The sequence below is a fragment of the Chiloscyllium punctatum genome, chromosome 10 (genome assembly GCF_047496795.1).
Source record: "Chiloscyllium punctatum isolate Juve2018m chromosome 10, sChiPun1.3, whole genome shotgun sequence".
NCBI lineage: Eukaryota > Metazoa > Chordata > Chondrichthyes > Orectolobiformes > Hemiscylliidae > Chiloscyllium > Chiloscyllium punctatum.
In genome coordinates, this window is record NC_092748.1 from 103,218,735 (window position 1) to 103,235,140 (window position 16,406).

Consider the following 16,406-nt stretch of genomic DNA (forward strand, 5'->3'; position numbering starts at 1 on the left):
AGCTGCAATAAATGACTCCTGGCAGATACGCTCTCTGTGAATTTTCTCTTGATGCTTTTTCTTCTGTTTTTTTAGATTAGATTAGATACCCTGCAACATAAAAACAGGCCCGTCAGCCCAACAAGTCCACACCAACCTACCCAGACCCATTTCCTTCTGACTAATGCAGCTAACCCTATGGGCAATTTAGCATGGCCAATTCACCTGACCTGCACATCTTTGGACTGTGGGAGGAAACCGGAGCACCTGGAGAATGTGCAAACTCTACACAGACAGTCACCCAAGGTTGGAATCAAACCTGGGACGCTGGTGCTGTGAGGCAGCAGTGCTAACCACTGAGCCACCATGCCGTTTGCAAGAGAAATCTATTTTCTGAATTTTGCCAAGGAATGTGTTTATGGGATATTACTATACTGGAACAGTTAATTAATAATAGTTACTGTATTTATTATTCTGTTAAGTTTTCCAATAGAGTTAAGTTAATTTAAGTTCTTCTTTCTTTTGTTGTATTTTAACTACAGTATTTAAATAAATTTTGCTTAATGCTGAATAAGTTGACAAGTCGCATTGCATCTAGAACACAGCACTTTACATTTGTCTTTAAAATAAGCAAAATTAGGGTCCACGCTACCTTCTTAAAATATTTTGAGGGGGTCTGGTCCAGCCTGATCTATACAACATCATCAGGATTCCCATTAGATTAAATCCCAGCCAGGTGGGCTCCTAACAACTGCAGCCCCTTTAGATGCTTGCAGCCTCCTAATAGCTGCAATGCCACTGGGAGAAGTGGTCACTGCTGGTACAGCATCCAGGGATGGATACTGAAGAGAAGTGAGTGTAGTCAAGGATGCAGGCAGCGAGAAAGGGGCAGAGGGGAGGTTGGGGTTTTGAAAGGAAAGGCAAAGGTCTGACACTACTGCAAATCCAATTCCATCCCATGTTCCTAGATCAGGTGAGTAGTTTGATGTGCTTCCTCAAGTGATTGGTTTCCTATCTGCAGCTGGCAGTGGGATGAAGTCTGAAGTGGGCCTTGCGTGGTTACTGCACCCCCTTCCTGTCCACAGCTTGATCAGGAGGGAGTCAGGAAGGCAGCAAATTACAGTAAACCCTTGTAGTTGATCAAATGGCCCCAATACCATCAATCCCATTTCCTGCAGGGGCAATAAATTCTGCCCCGTGTTTACTGTACAACCCATGATGGCTTCAAAATGGACTTTGGATAATGACAGCATTGAGAAAAGGCAGTGAGAAAGATAAAGCAGATAAAAGCAGATGTGCAAAAGAGTAGCCAGATATGTGGTGATGCATTTTGGAAGGAAGAATGTGAAGAAATAAAAAAAAACTATAGATATTTTCAAATCAACTAGCTTAAAGATGTTCTGACATACTTCTGGAACAGGTGGGACTTGAACCTGAGATACCTAGCTTAGAAATAGGGATGCTACCACTGCACCACAACAGCCCCTCTAAAGTAAGCTGCATGCTGAAATTTTAAGTGGGAGGGGTTTGATGGACAGCAGTCTGGTATACCAAGATCTTTGAAGGTAGAAATGGCAAAACTATTAAAAAATTGTAATCTGCTGCATTATATATAGAGTCTTGGAGAACAAGAAGGAAATGATTTAAAACTTTAATGAGCTTTTGGTTTAGGTTTTAGCAAGATTATTGTACTGAAATACTGAACACCAAAACGTATGAATGATGTTAGATCCTTGCAGAAGGGTATGGAAATGATTTGCCAGAATTATTTCAGGTATAAAGTATTTTGGTGAATGAAGAGACTTGAGAAATTTTGATTATTCTCTTTCTTGCAGAGAGTTTTAACATGATTTAATTGAGACATTCAAAATTATGAGTGTATATAGAGAGACACTATTTGCACTGCTGGCCCATATTCAGAGAATATCAATTCAAGATAATTGGCAAATGACCTGGAGTGGAGATACAATATTTTTTCCATTTAGTTATGACACAAGAATGCAGTGACACTGGAAGCAGCAAAAATAGCAATTTGCAAAGGGGAATGAAATAATAACTTAAAAAGGCAACAACAGTGGAACTTTCAAAAAAAGATGAGGTTGGGGGTCTAATCAAATAGCGTTTTTAAAGAGCTATACAGACCCAATGACCCTGAAATGCCTCCTACTATGTTCTGAGGATTTTTGATCGTACATTTGGTCTCAGTCCTCCTGTAAAATTCAATGTTTCAAGTGGATAGCCACCAGTTGAAAAATTTCAAGCTAGTTTTCTGCATTGATTTAACAGTTCATATATTTTACTAAATAGCTCAGCTGGTTTCCCTGTTGAAGGCAATAATTTCATGTGCTCCTTTGATTTGTTGATTTGGGAACATGTAATTCAAAACAGGACCTTTCATGTTTCAGGTGACACCAAGTTGCACTCCATCAGTAGTCACACCTCAGTGACTCTGGGGAGTCTGTTGGACGATCAGCACTGGCACTCCATTACCATCGAACGTTACAACAAGCAAGTGAACTTCACCGTGGATCAGCACACACAGCACTTTCGAACCAAAGGAGATTTCGATTATCTGGATATTGATTACGAGGTGAGACTTGTAACTGACAAAAAGAAGAGTCAAACTTTGGAAAGACCTGTTTCAATGCTTGATTCCTTTTGCAGATGAGATCATAGCAAAAATTCCCATTAATAAATCGGGTAAAGATTTCAGGGGAAATATTACACCCAGAGAGTGGTCAGAATATGAAATTCTTTTTCACAAGGAGTCACTGAAAAAAGAAGAATTGATTCATTTAAGAGGAAGCAAAATAAGAACAGGATGAAGTGATGAATACAATGACATATTGATGAAGGTTCAATGAAGGGGGAATGGAAGGAAATTCATGTGGAGCATGCTCAGTAGCATACTGGCATGAGTGACTGATTTCTGAGCTGGAATTAAATGACATTGGTATTGGAGTCATTATGGCACAGAGGGAGGGAAATCAGCCTACCGAGTCAGTGTTGACTATTCATTCTATCCTGAAGAGTCAATTGCTTTGTCATAGTATGGCTAGTGTATTAATTTAGAAATTCAGTTAATGTTCTGAGGACCTGGGTTCAAATCCTGCAGTGGCTGATGGTGGAACCTGAATTCAATAAAAATTTAGAATTAAGAGCATTATGATGACCTTGAAGCCACTGTTGGAAGAGTCCACCTGGCTCATTGATGTCCTTTAGGGAATGAAACTGCTATTCTTATCTGGTCTGGACTACATGGCTGCAAACTCACAGCAGTGTGGTTGACTCTTAAGTGACTTCTGAACAATTAGAGATGAACAATAATTGCTGGTTTAGCCATTGACACCTCATACTGTTAATGAATATTTTTTTTAAATGTCCCATTTCCCCCACTCTATTCCTGTACGCTGTAACTATACCCCCTCAAATGTCCATCCTACACCTTTTTAAAATCATTTATTTTTCTGCTGCCACCACACTCAGTGGGAGTGAGTTCCAAATCAATACCATGTGTTATGGAATAAGGTGTCCCTCACTCCTCGTTTCATCTCTAACCCAAAAGGTTAAGTCCCATCGCCGTTGTACCATCAGGTAATGGGAAAATAAATTTCCCTTATTCCCCCAAGTCTCCTATCAAACTTCTCTGCTCCAACAAGAACAGCCCCAATTTCTCCAACCTAACCCTGCAGCTAAAATCTCTGAACACTGGGACTGATCAATCTGATCTTTACCCTCTCAAGGAACCTGACATCCCTTCCAAACATATGGTAACCAGATCTGGACTTAATACTCCTGTGGTGTCCCAATCGATGCTTTGCTACTTAATATTGCAATTTCTTTGTTGTTCAAATACAGCCCACTTGTCCTCTACCATCTGTTGGATGTCAAGTGGTTTTTCTTTCTCATCAGTATAACTTTAATTGTGAGTCCAGTGAATTTAATTTATGGAAGTATGTTGTGTCACCTGGAGGGAATCTTATGCCCCATTGGCTCTATAGCAATTGCAATATCAGAGTTTAAATTAAAGCAGTTATTTTTAAACCTCACTTAAAAGCCTGCTGACAATAAAAGAGAGACAACGGATTTGGCCAGCCATGATGATCAAAAATTCACTTGATATTTCAACAATGAATAACAGATAATTTAAATTTCCCTCGTCCTATGGATGACTTCAGCCTGAAGCTATAACGTCGACCTGGTCTCTGCATATGTCTATCTCATGTGGTCCCACTGTCAAACCAGCACTTACAGCAAAATAATGCTGCTGGAATTGTGAGAAATAAGACTGGGTAAAGAATTTATTATTTTCAATTAGTTCTAAACTAGTTGGTTTTAGTTCAACATACACAGTTACAATTAGTTAACTTGTACAATTGAAAATAAGCTTTAGCAGTCAGGAAGCACAACAAAAACAGCTCAATATTTCCTATTTGAGAATTCTGCCACATTTGTTTAGTATAATTGGAAACCTAACAAATCCTACTTATAGGATCTATTGATGCATTATCTCACATCCTGGCTTCAATTCAATTTACCTCATTCCTGTAGCCTGTATGCCACCTGCACCAGAATCACCTGTATCCCAACATGGAGAGATCCAGTGTATATCAAAAAAGATTCCAGATGCTTATGTTTCTCCTTCCTATCCTGAACACAGGAACTTAAATTAGACTGTGCTTTTGGTATATGCTAGTCTGATTTTTCATATATGAACGTAGATAGGAGCTTGTTGCTCTTCGTCCTCCATGGGGATCTACTGCTTGCTGCCTGCTAATCTCCTCCTGCATCCACAGCAACCAACAACCTGTCACTCTCAGTAGAAAAGATTCAAATTAGGCACAGATAGTGCAAAATACTTTCTCAGACCGCAGAACTCTGCAGATGAGGGCTGAGCACACTTCACCAGACTGAGACCTGTGGGAAGCAGATAAAGGGAGTGCCTGCAGCACTATGTCACCCTTTCAATCCTAGACCCATATTGAACTTTGCACTTCAGCACAGACCATCATATGACAAGTGAGGAATTACAACTCTGTGGCACACACACGAAGTTGGTTGAATAGTGATGCCCCTTCAGCTAGAGGTGGTCTTTTGTGTTGTCATTGTTGATAACTTCAACATTATTGAGATGCCCAAGTACAATTTGCAGTCACCAATGATAGTGTAACAAATCACTTTTCATCAGCATCTAACTCCTAAGAGCCCCACTCTGCTCCTATAGCAAATAGGCAATGCCATGATTGCAAACACAATGTGCTTTCACTTTGCACATGGCTGCTTCATATTTTGTTGACACAATACTGTGGCATCCACTGAACGTGAATCCTATATTTTCAATCCTCAAATGAGCACTTACTTCACCCACCCTGAGTGGTGTTGTTCCAGCCATTTTCGAGTAGCTTTTCACATCCAGAGCAGGGACAGGACTGGCTGGGAAAGTAGCTCACAGTGGATGCTATCAGCACCATGCCCAGCTGGTTACCAGGTAGCGCCCCCCCCCCACCCCAGTTTACATGTCTGCTATTACCTTGCTCTACCCTGACAGCCCATTTCATCATGTCCCCAAAGCATGACAATACTTGCCTTCCCCTGCTGCCTGAATATTAGGATTACACCTTGCCCTGGAGGCCATGGTGGTGGTCACAGTAAATTAAGCACAATGCTCCCCCCAACCAGTAGCCTACCATGCCATTTGATGTTCCACTTTCCTCCATTCACCTTGAGTTTCACCCATCACTCCCGATTCCCATTTCTACAAATGCACCTGATTACACCCCCCCCCCCCCCCCCTCCAAATGTTGACCCTCCCTACAGCTACTAGCCATTGATCCTTGGCTGCCCATACAGCATCCACTTGATCCCTCAAAGAAGGATGGAAGGATTCCCAAGATTGCATACTCTGTACATCTCTGATTAACTTTGACGAACCACCCCAAAACATGATGGACCAGATGCCTGAATGTATTAGCAGCTCCACAACTGTTGATATATGATTCCCCTGAATGCTTGTGCTCACCATGCAGAACTGGCCATGGAACACCAACAAATATAACGAGGTGTGTGTGTGTGTGTGTTGAAGAGCACCTCTAACCTGTAACAGTGTTGTAAAACTTTGCCTCTGGCTTAAACAGCAAGGTGCTAAGAGGCACAGCACAGCATGGCAAGGCAAATCATTTATTTAGTTAAAAATCACACAACACCAGGTTATAGTCCAACGGGTTTAATTGGAAGCACACTAGCTTTCGGATTGCTGCTCCTTCATCAAGTGGTCCACAACCACCTGATGAAGGAGCGTCACTCTGAAAGCTAGTGTGCTTCCAATTAAACCTATTGGACTATAACCTGGTATTGTGTGATTTTTAACTTTGTACACCCCAGTCCAACATTTGCATCTCCAAATCAAATCATTTATGGCATGTTCGTAAAGATTGGTGCTAAGTGAGTGAGTGCTGAGAGAGCCAGCAAGCTGCTTTCAGGTACGGCCTGGTCCATTTCATGTACTGAGTGTTGTGTCTGTCTGCAAAGTGTTTCTGCAAAAGAGTGGATTTGAAGATTACCAGACCAGCCTGATCCCACTGAATGATGGAGCAGACATAATGTGCTAAAGGGCGTATTGCTTCTACATCTTGCAAATTTAGGATCTAAGCTCTTTTTGCTGTTCCGTTTCTGGCTAGTTTTCTTTTAAACTCTAATATGTACTTACACTTAAAATTTCTTAGTTTTTTTTATGTTCTTTCCAATTTTCTGACCTACTGTCAATCTTTGCTAAGCTACATGCTTTTCGTTGAAGCTTGATTCCAACTGTAATCCTTCCAGTTAGCAACAATAGTCAGTACATTACTTGGAATTTTTCTTCCTTGTTGAAATGTAATGTCTGGCACAAATGTTACTTGTCACCTATCAGCCCAAGCCTGGATGTTGCTCACATCTTCACACAGGCTACTTCACATCTGAGTAAATGGTGCTGACCATTGTGCAATAGTCAGCAACCACCCCCCTTTCTGAAGTTATGGTGGAGAGAAAGCTATTGATGAAGCAGCAGTAGATGGTTGGACCTTGGACACTACCCTGAGGAACAACTGCAGGGATGTCCTGGGACTGAGGAGAATTACCACCAATGTCCTTAACTATCTTGCTTTGTGTTGGGTATTACTCCAGCTAGCAGATAATTTTGACCCCAATTTCAAGTTTTCCTTGAGCTCCTTGATATCATAATTCATCTCCAGAGTTCAATTCTCCTGTCATAGAGTCATAGAGTCATGGAAACAGACTTGTCAGTTTAATCAGTCCATGCTGAACGTAATCCCAAATTTGTCATAGTTGTTAGGACCAAAAATGTCATAAGGAAAGTATCCAAGTGGTCTTGGCAGAACTCCAACTAAGTGTCAATGAAGAGGGTTTTTTTTGTAAGTGCGGCTTGATTGCACTGTCAGTGACCCCTTCCATTATTTGACGATGATTGAGAGATATTTAAAATACTTTTTGTGTGACACAGGCAAGTTTTCACATTGTCAGTCCACACGGATTGGAATTGGAACTGTATTGGAACAGATTTGCTCAGGGCATGACTAGTTCCGAAGCACATATTTTCAAGTCTATTGCCAGAATGTTTTCAATACCTGTAGCCTGAACAGTGTCCTGTGCCCTTATTGTTATTATCTGGTCCTATGAAGAAATGCTGCACTAAACATTATTTTTGTCTTTTCTTTGCGACTAAAGCTCAGTTTTGGAGGAATCCCAATTCCAGGCAAATCGGTGACTTTTCGGAGGAAGAACTTCCATGGCTGCATTGAAAATCTATATTACAATGGAATGAATATCATTGACCTGGCAAAGAGGCATAAACCTCAGATACACATTATGGTAAGAATGGCAACGTGTTCATCCGGTAAATAAAGCTGTGGGATGTTGGGATTAAATATCGAATCTTTCAGAGTCTTATGCACTCTGCCCTTTAGTAAAACATGACTGAAAGACCTGAAGCACAAAGCAGGTAGGCGTTTGATAAAATGTAGAATATGAGAGAGGTTCCACTTGTTAGCCATCTCACTTGGGTATTAGAACATTGTGTTTTCAAATCCCACTCTCTGACCTTGAGCATTCGTGTGATATTCTAATTGAGTCTACCAGGGAAGATGGCAATTTTTGGTTGTTATATTGAATTGAGATCTTGTCGTGGATGGAAAAGATCACATGGTAATATTTTGACAAAGGGCAGGGAAGCTCTTCTTTGGTGTCCTGGTCAATATTTACCCCTCAAGCAACATTATTAGAACAGGTTATCAGGACATTATCTCATTGCTGGCTATGGGAGCTTGCTGTGTAAAGTGGCTGCTGTATTGCCTACATCACAACACTGACTACACATCTGCAAGGTGCAGGGATGGTAGGAGGGGAGACGACATATCTCGGCAGCTGAAGATGTGACTGATAGTGGTGGGTCAAGTGAACTGGGGTATTCACAATGGTTTACTGCAGGAACAAAGCAGTGTTCTTGAAGGGTTTTAGGACTGAATATGGTTACACAGATAGAGAGGGGTGAAGGAGCTCACTGTAGGATTGAATATTTTAAAATTGAGGCATTGGTGGGTTAGGAGCCAATGTAAGTGAACACGGCGGTAATAAGTGCACAGGGTTTAATTAAACTCTGAAAATGACAACAGAATTTTGGAAATGCTCCAGGTTATGGAGGATAGAATATGGGAGGTTGGCCAGGAAAGCATGGGAACATTTGAGCCCAGAGATAACATAGATATGGATGAGGGTTTGAACAGTGTTAGGCTGAGGCAGTGGAGGAGACAAGCTAAGTTTTCAAATCAGTTTTGGGATGGAACATATGCCTGTAACAAAGTCACCTGATTTTAATTCATTTAAAGTAATTTGTAAAAGGATCATCTGTCACAATGAGGAGAATATCATTCATCAAACTTAATAGTTGTCAGTCATTAATTTTTATTGATTGCTTTAAAAAAAACTGTTAGCACTTAGACTGACAGGTCTTTCCCATATGAGTAAAATTATTAATACTTGTGACTTTAGGCAGGAGGGTTTTTTTAGTGGTGCCCAGTCAAGTGGCATGATTATTTAACTGTGAGCAAACAGTAGAGCGTTATTTTTGTGCACTCTGCCAAGCACATGGCTTTGTAACAAATTCCCTGAGAGAAATGGCTCCAGAAATGAGGGGGTTCAGTTCCATGGATGGTTTTGAGATTATGGGATGGGGCTCTTGAGAGCTGGCAGGGCCTCAATGTGCCAAATGGCTTTGCAACAGTCATTCTACAATTCAATGATAATTCAAGTTAGTCAGACACAAGCTTCCCTTAACAAAGCCATGTTGACTGCCCTTGACTGATCTGTGTCATTCTAAAGAAAATAATACTGTCCTCAGAAATTTTCTGAAAAATATGGCCGCCACAGAGGTTCCGTTCATAACCACATGCCCCATTCATCTAGTGATTGTAATGAAGTCAGCCAGCTTGACCTCATAGCATATGAGTTCCCTGATTGATGCTGTTAATCTGGTCTAATCAGGGAGCCCTGGTTGACATGAACAGGTTGAGTGTCTTGAGATACTGACATTCTGGAACTTGATTTTGTATGAGGCAGTATTATAGCCAAGGACTGTCCATGTATAAATAAAGGGTGACTTAACAGTAGTAGACTCACCAAATTTAAAGGTAGTTAAATGGTCATTAGATAGACATATGGATGAAAATGGAATAGTGTAGGTGAGAAGGTATTCAGATTGGTTTCACAGGTCAGCGCAACATCAAGGGCTGAAGGGTCTGTACTGCACTATAATCTTTTATGTTCTATGGTGATGAGATACTGCCCTCTGTGGAACTATTTCAGTGATGATAAGAGTAAAGCATGATCCTGAAGAAACCTGCTTACAATGGTCGGCTTTGAGTTGGGGGAAGCACTTCTTTCATCATGCATTTATTTGAGAAGCTTGACTCAATCAATCCTGCTGTTGAGAACTGACCCCAGCATGTGGAAAGAATGCACTACTTTTTCCAGGCAAGCACATTATGGCAGTTCAAAGACAATGAATAATTGTCCTGAAACCCAGTGGAGCTGCAGCATTTTCTGTCATTAAGAGCCTTACTTTCTCTAAGGCAACAGATATTAAAACTTTTCAAGAATTGCTGGACATATTAAGGAATATTATGACCACAAACCTTTTATAATTTGGAGATGCAATTACTTTTACTCGGCAATTCAAGAACCAGGGGAATCTGCAAAAGGATTTTTGACGAGGTTAAGATGACTGGCAGAAGCCTGTGAATTTGGTTTAACCTATAATGAGATGCTAGAGACCATCTGGTATGCAGGATTAATGATGTAACGATGCAAAACGCTTGCCAGCTGAAGCCCAACTGAATGTCAAACAGGCGTGCTACAGTTGGCTTTAACATTGGAAAATGTGGCGAGTGGACCATACAAGTTCTAATGTATTCAAGGTATTCTAATGAAATTGGACACCCATGCCAGTTTGATTGAACTTTGGAAGCACTATTTGAGTGCAGGCAATTGCAAAGCCTCACTCAGGTCATATCCTGATCAGAGGGACTCTGGGTTGGCCCAAAAGCTTATGCATCCAAGACTTTGGCTAATGCAGAGTGTAATTTCATCATAAGAGAAAAAGATGGATTGGTGGTCATTTTGGACGTTCCACCAATACCTTAATCAATGAAAATTTGTGATAATCACAGATCACAAACCCTTACTTTGTCTGCTTGAAGAGAAAATGCAGTGCCACTCATAGCTTTGGGCTGCATCCAGCAGTGGTCTCCATTATTAAATGCTTGCAAGTTAGACTACCATCTGGGAGGCTGAATAGCGAATGCAGATGCATTCAGCTGGCTCCCATTAACAGATGCACCACCAGTGATGCCCCAGTGGAAGAGTCTGTAATGATATTAAATTTTCTGGACTCACTCCCAGTTTTAGCTGAAAGTTCCAGTCCTTTTTAAACTGAAAAAGCTGGTATTGATGAAGGAACAGAGGAATGATCACTGGTAAAATTGGATCCGGAGAGACCAGCTTACACCAGAGGAGCAAGAGTGATTGTCCCGAACAAAGCTCGCCATCAAATGCTGGCTGAACTCCATCAGTGCCATCCAGGAATCTTCAACATGAAGATGTTGCCAAGAGGTTATGTCTAGTGGCCAGACCTGGATGCAGACACAGCTGCATTGGTGGGGCAGTACCCAGAATGTCAACAAGGACAAAAATTACTGCCAGCAGGTCTCTCACATTCATGGGAATGACCATTGTAAAGAGAGAGTGAGGACTGCAGATGCTGGAGATCAGAGCTGAAAAATGTGTTGCTGGAAAAGCGCAGCAGGTCAGGCAGCATCTAAGGAGCAGGAGAATCGATGTTTTGGGCATAAGCCCTTCTTCAGGAATGAGGAAGGTTTGCCAATCAGGCTAAGATAAAAGGTAGGGAGGATCGTGATGGGGGATGGAGGTGTATAGGGACTGGATGTCCATGGTGAAGATAAGGCGTTGGAGGCCGGGGAAGCGAAAATCATGGAGGAGGTGGAGGGCGTGGGTGGTGTCCTGAATGTAGGTGGGGAGTTCTTGGCCTCAAAGCCCTCCGCTTCTTCCTTTCCCGCCGACTCAACCAATACCCTTCCACTGATATCCTCCTTCGACTGACTGAACTGGTCCTCACCCTGAACAACTTCTCTTTCCAATCCTCCCACTTCCTCCAAACCAAAGGAGTAGCCATGGGCACCCGCATGGGCCCCAGCTATGCCTGCCTCTTTGTCGGATATGTGGAACAGTCCATCTTCCGCAGCTACACAGGCACCACCCCCCACCTTTTCCTCCGCTACATTGATGACTGTATCGGCGCTACCTCGTGCTCCCATGAAGAGGTTGAACAGTTCATCCACTTTACTAACACCTTCCACCCTGACCTCAAATTTATCTGGACCATCTCAGACTCCTCCCTCCCCTTCCTAAACCTCTCCATTTCTATCTCAGGCGACCGACTCAACACGGACATTTACTATAAACCGACCGACACCCACAGCTACCTAGATTACACCTCCTCCCACCCTGCCCCCTGTAAAAATGCCATCCCATATTCCCAATTCCTTCGCCTCCGTCACATCTGCTCCCAGGAGGACCAATTCCAATACCGAACAACCCAGATGGCCTCCTTCTTCAAAGACCGCAATTTCCCCTCAGACGTAGTTGACGATGATCTCCACCGCATTTCCTCCACTTCCCGCTCCTCCGCCCTTGAACCCCGACCCTCCAATCGCCACCAGGACAGAACCCCACTGCTCCTCACCTACCACCCCACCAACCTCCAGATACATCATATCATCCTTCGTCATTTCCGCCACCTCCAAAGAGACCCCACCACCAAGGATATATTTCCCTCCCCTCCCCTATCAGCGTTCCGGAAAGACCACTCCCTCCGCGACTCCCTCGTCAGGTCCACACCCCCCACCAATCCAACCTCCACTCCCAACACCTTCCCCTGCAACCGCAAGAAATGCAAAACTTGAGCTCACACCTACCCCCCCCCCCCCCCCGCCCCCCCCCCCCCCCACTTCCCTCCAAGGCCCCAAGGGATCCTTTCATATCCATCACAAATTCACCTGCACCTCCACACACATCATTTACTGCATCCGCTGCACCCGATGTGGCCTCCTCTACATTGGGGAGACAAGCGCCTATTTGTGAAACGTTTCAGAGAACACCTCTGGGACACCCGCACCAACCAACCCAACCGCCCTGTGGCTGAACACTTTAACTCCCCCTCCCACTCTGCCAAGGACATGCTTTTCTAGTAATGACTATTGTAAGCCTTGGACTTCAGTTGTACATTGACTACACGGGTTCTTTCATGAACTTAATGTTCTTAGTCATTATAGACACCTACTCAAAGTGGTTGGACATGCATAGTGTCCATTCTTGAAATACTGGGATGATAATAGATAAACTGCGTGCATCTTTTGCAACTCACAGAGTTCCGCAAGTGTTGGTTATGGATAACAGGCCATTTTTAACCATCAGGGAATTTGGTTATTTCTTGGGATTCGACACATAAGGACAGCTACATACCAGCCCTCATCCAATGGCCTGACAGAAAAACCAGTCTAAAGGTTAGCTTGGAGAAACAGCCTACAGCCTCACTAGATACCAAGCAGTTATGATTCTTGTTTGATTCTAGGGCCAACCCAAATGCAACTACAAGAATAGTATGGGCAGAGTTGCTAATGGGGAGAAGACTCCGTACCAAGTTAAATCTGATCTTCCTGGACCTGGGAGGGAGAGTGAAATGGCATAGGCCCTCCAGTCCCAGACACAAGATGGTTTGATACAGGGTCGAGGGTGTGGTGCTAGAAAAGCACAGCAGGGCAGGCAGCATCCGAGGAGCAGGAAAATCGAGGTTTCGGGCAAAAGCCCTTCATCAAGAATTTGATACAGGGAATGAACCTTGGTGTAAGACTCATGGAAATGACCCAACATAAAGAAGTGGCATGGTCTATGTGAGGTCAGGACCAGTGATGTGTAAGCTTTGGGTTGGTGTGAACAAGCATCTGGATAACATGAAAGCCGTGAATTAGCAACATTGCGGGGGAAAAGCATGCCCTGTCCCTAGTGAGCTTTGAAAATGCTGCCAGAATGTGTGAATCCACACTCTTCATCAAGTGTTGCCAATTCCTTGGAATCAGAGATGGACACGATGGAAGTAGCCACCTCACTGCCTTGGCTGCTAGAAGAAGAGAGTGAAATTCTACTGAGAAACTCCTGGCACAAGAGGCTGGCTCCCATGCATTACACGCCACCCATCTCAGACGCTGAGTTAGAGGAACATGACCTGGTGCTGAAACACCCCAGGTGGCTCTCCAAGATAAAGGACCAGCTGATGTCCATGGACTTAGAGGAGGAGGGATAGAAGGATGTCGTGAATGTAACAAGGTTAGCGAACTGGACCTTGTAGAATTTGAGTAATCTGGGAGCCATGGCTGACACTCTGATACCTGATTTTGTATCAGGCAGTGCAACAGTCAAGGACTGTTCATGTGTAAATAAAGGGTGACTTGGTGATGGGATACTAGCCTCAGTGGAGTTATTTCAATTACCTTTCCACCTTTTGACAAATTGGCACAACGTTCACAGTCCTCTGATGGGATTGCCATGCTTTTTCTCAGCAGCTTGATATATATTTCCTCTGGGTCTGGCAGTTTATCAATTTTTCAAAAATGGTAACAATGCTCAGTGGAGGAGACCTTTGGTGGAACATGAGAGATCTTAGAAAATTTCCATTTATTTTGTCCCCAATCACCAGAAATATTGATTTCATCACTTAAACTGTGTCCATTCTCTTCAAGAACTCTATGGCACTTCTATGGCCCTTATCAGCAATGCTTTATTTTAATGTTGCTCGATTGCTTTTTACTATAGGGAAAATCTTTATTTCTATTCTGTTTTTATTTCCTTTCTCTTTATAGCATTATGTATTGAAACACCACTTTTTGTTTGGATTTTTTTTACACCTCAAAGAAATCTCCCCTCTAAGGAAAACAACTCCAGTCTAATACTCACTGTAAGTTTCCTTTCAGTGCGTGAACTGATAAGGTTCATCCGCAGCATGGTTTTCAGAAATCGGCCTTCAATGTGTCGGCATGCTAATTTGGAGGTACTTCTGAGTGGCTGCATGGACGTGCGGCTTAGAGGGAAGTTTGCTCCCACCCTGCCCTCCCAGTCAACTTTTTCATCATGGCTGGAACACTCCAGCCCAGGGAACATCCTGCTGAATCTCCTCTGCACCCTCTATGGGTGTCAGTACATGTGTCAGTGGAGATCTTTGTGATTGTTAACGCTCAAATAGTAGTCTATTGCATTTTATCTCTTCATCTCATTACTCTCTTGCTGCTGTCCCAGTTAGGCCCACTGTCAGATGTTCAGAGGGTCCACTTAAAGAATTGTTTTGTCATCCTTATTCCCTCTCACAAAGCAGAGTGATGCCAAGAGCGTGAGTTCAAATCCTGCACTGGCTGAGGTCACCATGAAGGCCTTCAAGTTAAACCACCAGCAGTTATCTCTTTTCTCTATAATGAGAGAGAGGCCCTGAATTTTTATACGACTATGATGATTATACTTTTAATCCCTCTCGCCTAACTGTGTCTGGTAAATATAGCCATTGGAAAAATTGAGAACTATAACTTCAACTATTCTAAATTCCCACTTTTCCAGTAATGGCTTAATGTTAAACTGTTCATCTTTGTTTAAAATAAGAATAATTTCTACATGTCCTGAACTAGTACAATAAAATAAACTGCCCTAGAAGGTAAATATAGGTAAAATAATAAATTTCAAAATACAGCTTGGATAAAGACCGTCACCAAGAACAATGTTATAACGCTCAGCTTAAGAAGAGTTTCTTGTCTCTGAGAGTTGTGAGTCCATGGAACTCCTTGCCACAGAGAGCCTTGATGGCTGAATCTGTGTATAGCTATGGCTGAGGTAGATAGATTCTTGATCAATAGGGAAATCAAAGTTATGGGGAAAGATGCAAGAAAATTGATCTGATGAATGTCAGATCAGCTGTGAGGATATTCAATGGTGGAGCAGGATCAAGAGCTGAATGCGATGTTTCGGGCCAGAGACTTTCATCAGGATTTTGCTGATGATTCCTGATGAAGGCCTCTGGCCCAAAACGTCGATTCTCCTGCTCCTCGGATACTGCCTGATCTGCTGTGCTTTTCCAGCAACACACTCTTGACTCTGATCTCTAATATCTGCAGTCCTCACTTTCCCCTCAAGGGCTGAATTTGTGTTCCTATTTCTTATAGCCTTACAGAGTTACATGGATCACAGGGCGAAAGGCAATTGAGAGTGGGACTAGTTGGTTTGTGAGGCATCTTTCCATCCCAAGGCACCCAGAGTGTGTGTCATGTTTGGATAGAACACTGCCCAGTGTGGTTGTAGCAACAGGTTTATGAGTTTTGACATTGATGGTAGAGGGGTAGCCTGGTGTGTTTCTCATTCAATGGGCTCCTTTTTTCCACCATCTGGCCATTATCGCCACCAGGAAAGAACTGACTTCTTCGCCGCTGCTGACTCTTCCTGTGATTCTACAAATAATTTGGTTTAATATTCAATATTAACATTCAATATTAATAAAAGCTACAGAAAAAATCTGTTAACAATGGATCACTGCCAGGGAACAAGTATGTTGTGCAAGTATGTTGTTCTGGTGTTCAATGCAGGATACAGGACTGTAAAATCATGTGGGGCATAGTTAGGGTCAAAAGCAAAGGTCTTTTCTCTAGGGTGGTGGAGTCAAAACTAGAGGGCATATTTTTAAGGTGAAAGGTGAAAGATTTAAAAGGGAACTGAGGGGAGATACTTTCGCACAAAAGGGTGATTCGTATGTGGAATAAACTGCCAGA

General features: G+C 42.7%; 1 protein-coding gene across 2 annotated transcripts in view; it reads left to right on the plus strand.

Annotated features, from left to right (window-relative positions):
- LOC140482415 (contactin-associated protein-like 5) overlaps nucleotides 1–16,406 on the plus strand; it is an 878,213-nt gene that overhangs the window by 336,375 nt on the left and 525,432 nt on the right. For both annotated transcript variants that reach the window (XM_072579896.1, XM_072579897.1), the window contains exons 6-7: nucleotides 2,385–2,569; nucleotides 7,702–7,845. In XM_072579896.1, the coding sequence (XP_072435997.1) occupies nucleotides 2,385–2,569; nucleotides 7,702–7,845 (329 nt within the window). The remainder of the gene's footprint in view (nucleotides 1–2,384; nucleotides 2,570–7,701; nucleotides 7,846–16,406) is intronic.